Source organism: Sinocyclocheilus anshuiensis, unplaced genomic scaffold, assembly GCF_001515605.1.
Source record: "Sinocyclocheilus anshuiensis isolate Anshui unplaced genomic scaffold, SAMN03320099.WGS_v1.1 scaffold328, whole genome shotgun sequence".
In the NCBI taxonomy this organism is placed as follows: domain Eukaryota; kingdom Metazoa; phylum Chordata; class Actinopteri; order Cypriniformes; family Cyprinidae; genus Sinocyclocheilus; species Sinocyclocheilus anshuiensis.
The window spans coordinates 2,094,828-2,104,119 of record NW_015558621.1 but is presented as its reverse complement, the minus strand read 5'-3'; the positions used below and the strand labels follow the sequence as shown (position 1 = coordinate 2,104,119).

The 9,292-nt window shown below is 35.9% G+C and overlaps 1 protein-coding gene across 1 annotated transcript; it reads left to right on the top strand.

The window, feature by feature from the left end:
- Window positions 1–428: 428 nt before the first annotated feature.
- Window positions 429–5,637, top strand: LOC107680602 (melanin-concentrating hormone receptor 2-like). Its single transcript, XM_016476544.1, has 2 exons — window positions 429–829; window positions 4,777–5,637. Exons 1-2 carry the CDS (start codon window positions 429–431, stop codon window positions 5,414–5,416), a joined length of 1,041 nt encoding a protein of 346 aa, XP_016332030.1. The 3' UTR covers window positions 5,417–5,637.
- Window positions 5,638–9,292: the final 3,655 nt, after the last annotated feature.

Here is a 9,292-nt window from a genome sequence, read left to right as displayed (position 1 = left end):
TGTGACCACTGGACTTTGGAGCGTCTTGCTGTGATAGACCGCACAAATGAATAATCAAATATTTTTGCTCTTAAATATTGAGTGTGATGGGTGAGCTTGGGGAGAGGACTCTGAAAGGGTGGAGACATACGCATCTCTTCAAACAGCCGAACTGAAGGAGACAGACGCGCAGAACACGCTCCAGCTCCAGCTTTTGGGCACTTATTTAAACAGTATCTCAGGAGACTGAGGAAGTATCGGCAAACTGAATGAAAAGCAAAGCAGATGACAACGGCGATAACTGACAGCCGAGGGAAGCTTTTACAACTTTAAACGGTGTGGATATGAAGTAGAGCGCTGCGTAAAAGCTTGCGTAATCGTGCGCAGCCCAGACGACAACTTTTCATAGTTATTTCTTTTTTAAGCAAACAGTTTTGTTTTTTTTTAGGATGAACACCTCGGATGTTCTTTGCGATTCCGAATTTGCAAATTCGTCTAACTTTTCGTGTGTGAACCGAACCGTTCCGTCGTACAGCATCATTGACATCGCGTCTTTCATGCACATCTTCCCCACTATCTACGGCATTCTGTGTTCAGTTGGAGTTCTGGCCAACGGTTTGGTGATCTATGCTGTGGCATCATGCAAGAAGAAGATGGTCTCTGATATTTACGTTCTGAATCTGGCCATCGCAGACCTGCTTTTCCTGTTGGTGATGCCGTTCAACATCCATCAGCTGGTCCGGGACAGACAGTGGGTCTTTGGCCACTTCATGTGTAAAGCTGTGGTGGTGGTGGATGTCAGTAACCAGTTTACCACAGTGGGCATTGTGACAGTGCTCTGCATTGACAGGTGAGACTTGCATGCATTTTGGAAGTCAGAACAAAATTAATGCAGTGCATACTTTACCGTTCTTGCAAAGTAGGCCTGAAACTATCAAAAAATAAAAATGAGATCTAACTGCTATGTCATCAGTTTACTATTCTACTAAAGACAAAAACGCATCCCCAGCTAACAACATTGGCTATTTTATAAGAACATCGTTCAAATATTGTTTAAATATCTGTATATTGAAAATGTCCAGCTTTTTAAATTTGTAAAAAAAAAATAAAAAAAAAATTACATTTTTTTTTACGGGAACAATAAGGGAACATTCCGTTTTATAGTTATGCAAGCATTACGGGAACGTTCTGAAACATTTCCGCAACATTACAAAAAAAGAACGTAAGATGACTGTCCAAATAAAACTTTTCTGAAATAAAATGTTCTATGATCAATGTAAAAATAACGTTTTTAACCAGATAACTCTGTATGAAAGTTCTGTAAACATTACTGGAAGAACGTTTGTTCATAACTTTGAGGGGAAACTTGCCAAAATTCTGAGAATGTTTCTTGTTAGCTGAGTCTCATCTGCAGTTTCATACGAGATAACAACTTTCTGCTGAGATTTGCCAAAATTCCAAAGTCTGTAATCAAAAGATTTCAAATGTGACCTCAAATATTTTTTTCCAGTATAGATGTTCATTATAATAATCAGTCATTTTTAATAGAAAATATTGCAATGCATAAATGTGTTTTGTGTGATTTGTATTTATTATCAGCATAAATATTTACTAAAATTAAAGTTTGGATTTAATAGAACAGTGCTATTTGGATGTAGCAATAAACAGTGACATCACCATATCCGAGCGTTTGGATGTGTTTTCTTGGGACTTAACATTTGGATTTATTGGAACAGTGCTTGGATGCTTAGGCGAAGCGTCTGAACTTCCGAATAAACAGCGACATCACCATATCGGAGCGTTTGGAACTGTTATGCTGCTTTACTGCTGCAATACCTAGTTGAGTTAGTGCAACCATACATTCTCAGATCTAGCAATAATAACTTGCTTGTTGTGCCCAAGCATAAACTCTCTACGGTGGGTGGTAAGCAATGGAATAAGCTGCCCCATAATATTCGTGCTGCCTCCTCTCTCCAGACCTTTTATTTTACAACTTAAAACTCATCTATTCACTTAGTTCTCTAATAACTCATTTACCTCTCTGCTTCTCTATTTCTCAACTTCTGTTTGTATGACATATGACCACCTTCTTGACATAATTGGTGTTCATCATATGATTGCATGACCTCTTGTTGTTTAACTGTAGTTCTTTGTTGTCAATACCTGTTTGTCTGAATGTCCCCTCTCATTGTCTTTTATATTTATTTTTTATTTTTTGCCAATTGCTTGTATTATTTTGTGAAACGTATTTGGGCTCTTGACTGTCTGGTGTATTTTGTTTGCCAATTTGCTTGTATTATTTTGTAAAGCATCCTTGGGTTCTTGACAGGCACTATAAAAATAAAACATTATTATTATTATTATTATTATTACTACGATTTTTTTTTTTTTTTGTAAAAATTACATTGTAATTTTATGTGAAACAATCATTTACCAAAATAGGCTTCATTTTTGCAAAATATATAATAATACATATAATTACATTTCTTTCCTTGACCTGTGACATGCAACTGACAGGTTTCTTTCAGATGCAAACCAGTACAGTCAAGATAATAAATGTGCTTATGAAGTGCATCAGCTTTGAGGTCAAAAGGATAGAATTCTTTATTCAAACTCTAATTACAGAGCACAGACTATTTTCACCAAATTATATGAAATTACAGCCCAGCTGTTCATTGCTGCTAATCAAAGTCTAATCTAGATGTTCCACTGAATGTATGCAAAGAAAAAAGAAAAGAATGAAATCGATGCAACTCTCACATCCATGTGATCCATGCTACACGACCTTGAAAAATAAAGCAAGCTGCATCTATCATTTTTCTATCTTAAGTCTGCAAGACTGTACTTCAGCAACAACAGTGTGTGACACTGAAAACCCCTCTTACTTATAATTATAGCACACAAAAGCACTTTAACACAATATCTCACCACATACAAAGGATGCACATAAAAAACAGAGTGCAGAGGAGAGTTTTTGCTTAGTTGTAGGTGTCAAAGACATGAGTCCCCCAGAAGGCCTCTTGATGCATGATTAGGTGATAAAGCTCCACTATATCACTTTTTCATATAGCGTCATTGCTGTATTCCCAAAAGGAATTATGTTGGTTTTTACTGGGTCACATGCTTAAAGTTACTTAGATACAGCATCTTAACTGCACATTTTCATTATATTTTACTAAGCATTATACAGTAATCCCATATTCTATTTAAAAGGCAACCTTAAAGTCACTGTTACTACTGTGAGCAATACATTAAACATGAAGCCAGACACATTCTCTTCCCTTTATATGAAATTGCAAGGGGAAAAAAACAAATATTGTTGTCTGACTAGAGTATACAAGAGCTGTAACACTTAATGAAAAATGATGCTGCTGTGTTTGGACTGTTCACGAGTAAAGTACACATCTCTTGATTTTACACACAAGCTTTTTATTTGATTTCTAGAAATCTAGAAGAATACAAACACAGCAAATGCATTTCAAAGCTGTCACTTGCTGTGCTGTTTTGCAGCTCTAGTAGCATGTGACCTGTTTGCTTTCCAAGAGTCAAGACAAGTCAGCTTTATTTGTATAGCTCTTTTCACAATACATATTGCTCCAAAGCGGTTTTGGTGTAAAATAGTGCCTTAATACCCCTAGTGAGCAAGACAAAGACAACTGTGCCAAGGAAAGATGCTGGAATGAGGAAGAAATAAGCAGCAAAATTTTTTTTAACATTGATAATAATAAGAAATGTTTCCTGAGCAGCAAATCAGCACATTAGAATGATTTCTGAAGGATCACGTAACCCTGAAGACTGGAGTAAAGGCTGCTAAACATTCAGCTTTGCCATCACAGGAATAAAATGCATTTTACAACATAGATTGAAAAAAAAAGTTATTTTAAACTGTAAAAAAAAATATTTCACAACGTTACAGTTTTACTGTATTTTTAAACGCAGTCTTGGTAGAGGACTAACTGACCCCAAACTTTTGAATAGTGAAGTATGTTTGTTATTAAACAGCTACTCAATATGTTAAATATAATTTACATATTTATTTAATGAATTATTATTTAATAATGTGTTTAGTAAAATAATGATTCAATTGTATATGCACTGGAACCCACTATGGATGGATGCAGGCAGTTGTTTTGTTGGACAATTTGTACAAAAGATAAACTCAAATTCTACTTACTGAATCATCTTTAGTGAAAGCTACAATTTGTCCTTAATCTAATTTATACAAAGTTATTTATGCTACAATATAGTTTCAACATCTCTCTGTTTTGCATGAATATAATAATAGCCCTGCATTTGAGTTTTTATTAAATTTGAATCCTGAAAAATTGTGAATTTTCTTCTCATATAAAAAAATCTCATATAAAAAATAAGATCTCTTTCTCCCAGAAAATGGGAAAATAGATCAAATAGAGATCAAATTACTTGTGCTTATGTCTCCAGCTTCTCAATATTTTTCTCTATAGAAAAAGACCCTATTAATATCACAAGTCTGCTTTGTATAGAGTATCAGAAGACATTTTAATCATATCACAAACTGTGCTCAGATTTGCCCAGATACCAAAGAGATCAGATTTCAGTATGAACTCAAACATTTCTCTGCAAAATAAGGCCAATTTATCTGAGCTACAATATTTAAACTATAACTGTTTCTGTTTTTATTTCTCCTAACTAATTTCGGGAGAATCATCTTATACAAAGTTGATGCAGCAATATTAAAAGAGCTAAAAATAAAAAAAGGGTCATTAACTCTTGGGTGGCACTACTTTGTTTAACATTGTTTATTGTTTCTTTTTCCAGGTACATTGCAATTGTACATCCTGCATCTGAAAAGAGGACCATTCAGTGGACCATCATCATTAACATTTTGGTGTGGGTGGGCAGCTTCCTTCTGAGCATCCCGGTCATGATATACACTAAATTCATCTCCAAAACGAACATGGACATGTGTATGATTTATCTGGATGGGCCTCAGGATATGTACTGGTACACGCTCTACCAGTCCATGCTGGCTTTCATCGTCCCCCTCATTATAATAAGCACATTTTACACTCTCACTCTGTACCACGTGTTCCGCTCCATCCGGCGGGTCAAACGCAAGCAGTCAGTGTGGGCCAAACGGGCCACTAAGACAGTTGTGATGGTGATCGCCCTGTTCTTGGTCTGCTGGTCTCCCTATCATGTCATCCAGGTGATCAACCTCACCATCCAGCAGCCCACCAGCGCCTTTGTGTACGCGTACAACATCAGCATCTGCCTAAGCTACTCTCACAGCTGCATCAACCCCCTAATGCTGCTGGTGTTCGCCCAAAACTACCGCGATCGCCTCTGCCATCGCAAAGAGCTATGCTCCCAAATCAGCTCATCCAAGACCACCGTCAAAACGGACGGAGGGTCTAGCATGAGCCCGGACACCAGCCACCGCTGTACCGTTATCTAGCGCCCGTCGAGCCTCGCTGGACATGCTAACTGAGGAAAATGAAGCGAAAAGTTGAGGCCTGCACTGCAACACTTGCTGCACGAGTGTCAATCGCATGGTAGCTTGTTTCTCAAAGGGGAAAACTGTGAAATGAAACGCCACAGTGAACTTTCAGGAGGCATGAAGGAGTGAATCAGCACTCGACTGTGTTTGTGGTTTGTGTCACACTCTGGAAAAGTGATTATAATATCCTGTTACTGTTTTCAATGTTTACTGTTAATTTATCTGTTATTCGTTGTATTTTGTTACGGAGTGTCTATTTACACTAAGTGCAAATAGCTCACGTTGTTGACAGAGGCTATTTACACTAACTCCGCCCACCAACGTGTGATTGGGATAGTCAACAATACAAAAGACGGCTAGCAAACAACAGCTCCAGTGACGTAGATTTTTGACGTGAACAACCCGTGTTCGGATCCGCCTTTTGCCAACTGCTTTCTTCTCCCTTTTAAATTTTCGTATCACATTCGAAAGGCATTTATTTTTAATAAAAAGGAAGGAAATAATCGAAAAGTTGAAAATAACGTATCGACTAGGGGTAGAGTATGGTGTAGGGAGGGCTTTATTGTCCCAATAAGGTGGAATCCATCTAATCATTTGAATTAAAATTATAATTTACACTCAATATGTTATTATTCCACACTGTTTTATAATGTACAATACTATAATACTGCAGATAATTGCCACTATTGTCAATAAGTAGTATAAATAGCAGAAAATCCTGCTTTTAGTGTAAATAGAATCTGTAAATTTGAAACAGAAACAGTGCTATTTGCACTGTGTAAATAGCATATCGCTAAGAAAATATGCTTTTTCAGTTAGTGCAAATATCATCTAATTGCTATTTACACTTAGTGTAAATAGAATCCATCACTATTTGCACTTAGTGTAAATAGCATCTATTGCTATCTGCACTTATCGCTATTTACACTTAGTGCAAATAGCCGCTGCCATGTTAATGTATCTGTTGTTTTGAATGTTTCATCCAAAAACCAAAGTTCTGTCATCATTTACAAACCGTCATGTTGTTCTGTATGACTTTAAAAAAATTTATTTTATTTTTTTTTTATCCTTTGTGTTGGAACAAGCTATACTTCAAATGTGTGTCACTGATAATATTTCCTTCCAGTGAGATGTTTTCCGCTATAAGCAGATCATTTAATCTGTGAACTGGATTAGTTCAGTTTGTAAATGAATTATTCAGATTGATTTAGTGAATGAATCTACTGATGTTTGTTGATCATTTAAACAACCTTATTCCAAAGATCCAATTTAATACGGAAACAAGTTTGAACAAGATCAGTTTCTTGGATATTTATGTTTGTGTTGATGACAATACTTTATTTACAACTCTGTATAGAAAACCTACGGATCGGAATAGCATCCTCCATGCCAAAAGCTTCCATAACATTCCTCTGAAGAAAGGTCTCCCTTACAGTCAATTTCTTCCCCCTCTTTTCATATTATAGGGGACGCAACATAAGAGATCATCTAGTCAGTTCTGATATCTTCATTAAGGAGAACAAATATGTGACTTTGGATCATCCCACTGGCTTCTTCCCATGCAGGATTTGTTAAGCTTGTGAAAATGCAATTAAAACGGATCCTTTCACTAGCACCACCACTCAGAAAACATTCAAAATTAGAGAGACCATCACTTGTTCATCATCTTTTGTCATTTATCTTATTTCATGCCCATGTGGTCTACAATATATTGGCAAGACCAATCGTCAATTAAAGACCCGCATCAACAAGCACAGGAGCTCTATTAGAAGGATGGATATTCATTCTTCTGTGGCCAGACATTTTGCGGATGCTGACCATAAATTTAGTGATATGAGATTTACAGGTATTCAGAGATTGACCTGTTCAAGAAGAGGTGGTGATTCTAACAAAAGGCTGTTACAATGTGAAGCTAAATTATATAAAAATTTGGATCAGTGTGTGTCCTGATTGATCATGTGATCTCTTTAATTATCATGTGATTCCTCAAATTAAGATGGCTCCTAGTTCTAACATTGTTAGCTTGGCATTAAAGCTTCAGTGCTTGTTCATTGAAAATACATGGCCGAGAAATAAGTACATTCTGCAAAAAAAGTGTGCCTTTTTTGTTCCACATGAGAAAGAATTTCAAACAGGTTCAAAATGACAGGAGAGTGAGTAAATGATGACAGCATTTCCATTGCTTATTCTCTTTAAGGACAGACAATGGTCAGGATTGTGTAGTACATTATTGGCGGCTTTTGTTTGCATTCTTAGGGAATGATAGACCAAATCAGAATTGTCTTTTATGCATATGTCAAAAAAAATGTCTTTGTAATATGAAATAAAATTAGTGTTTTTGTGGGTACTTATTGTGTTGAAGAAATTCATTAGTGAGTAAAATATGCAAATGATGATCAAAGACACAGACCTAACTGATATCATAAATATGACATTCCATGGCATTTTAAATTTTACTCTCATAAATGTGTTAATATTGGCCTAACATTCAAGTATTTTACCAAATATGGTACATATTTAAATGTATTGGTTTTAAATGTCTCCAGATGTTACTGGATCCTTTGACCTCATGCTGTCATGCATGTCTGTATAATCTTGAATTGGGACATTGTACAAGATATAATATCCATGACTGTATGCTTCTGAGCATTTTATTACATGAATTCACAAAGATATCCAGTGTGAAATTTCCCGTGTGGTTCTGTTTTCCCATTTTTTTCTAAGAAGCCCCTGCGGCCTGTGTGAGACAGTCATGTTCACTGTTAACGTGTGATACTTAAACTATGTGTGACTAGTCACATTTCAGTCTTACCACCCTAAGTTAACACATTATGATGCCTGGAAAATAAACAAAGAATTGCATATTGTATCTTATATATTCTGACATGCACTGACAAATTACTTTTTAGTAGGGAAGGTAAAGAGAAAAGGCAGATGACAATTTTTAGGTTATTCAGGAAGAAAAACTGTATAATTCATGGTCACTGATTTAACATATACATCCTGTTTCCTGTCTGTCCATACTATCCTGAAGGCTTTTGTTTTTATGTGCTATACATTTACAAAATAAACTCTAAAAAAAACTTGACCATTTGAATATTAATCATGTAGTTCTTGTATCACACTGTAAATAATCAATCACAATATTACTGTGTTTACAACACTGTATATTGAATGTGAAGTACTAAAGAAACAATTCAGCCAAAAATCTAAATTTGCTGAAAATGTACTGACCCTCAGGCCATCCAAAATGTAGATGAGTTTGTTTCATCATCTAAACAGATTGGGACCCTCTGCAGTGGATTATGTACTCATATTTTGTTTAAAACGCCTTGATGTATTAGTTTCATACAAACATGGACTCATATTTTGGTTAAATTGCCGTAATGATGGATTAATTTCAGACAAACACACAGCTTTTTACTTCACAAGACATTAATTGATGAACCCGAGTCATGTGGATTACTGTAATAATTTTATGAGCTGTTTGGACTCTGACGGCACCCATTCACTGCAGAGGATGGTGAGCAGCTGATGTAATGCTACATTTCTCCAAATATGTTCCAATAAAGAAACAAACTCATCTACATTGGATAACCTGCAGGTGAGTAAATTTTCAGCAACTTTGAACTATTACTTTTTTAACTTAATAACTCACCCCAAAACAAACTGGTACATTTTTCTTTCTTTTGTCAAACACAAAAGGATTCGTTTCTGCAAATGAATTTTAGGAGATTTCAAAGATATGGCAGAGAACTACTGACAATTTCTGTGAGACCATATTATTTGCCCAGGGAATTTCCTCTGGTGTTCCTGGCAGTTCTATATATTCAC

Bases quoted from the DNA above. Each gene is read 5' to 3' on its own strand.
- LOC107680602 (XM_016476544.1), top strand. From the start codon at position 429: ATGAACACCTCGGATGTTCTTTGCGATTCCGAATTTGCAAATTCGTCT. The intron at 830-4,776 runs GTGAGACTTGCA...TTCTTTTTCCAG, and splicing joins ACAGTGCTCTGCATTGACAG to GTACATTGCAATTGTACATC.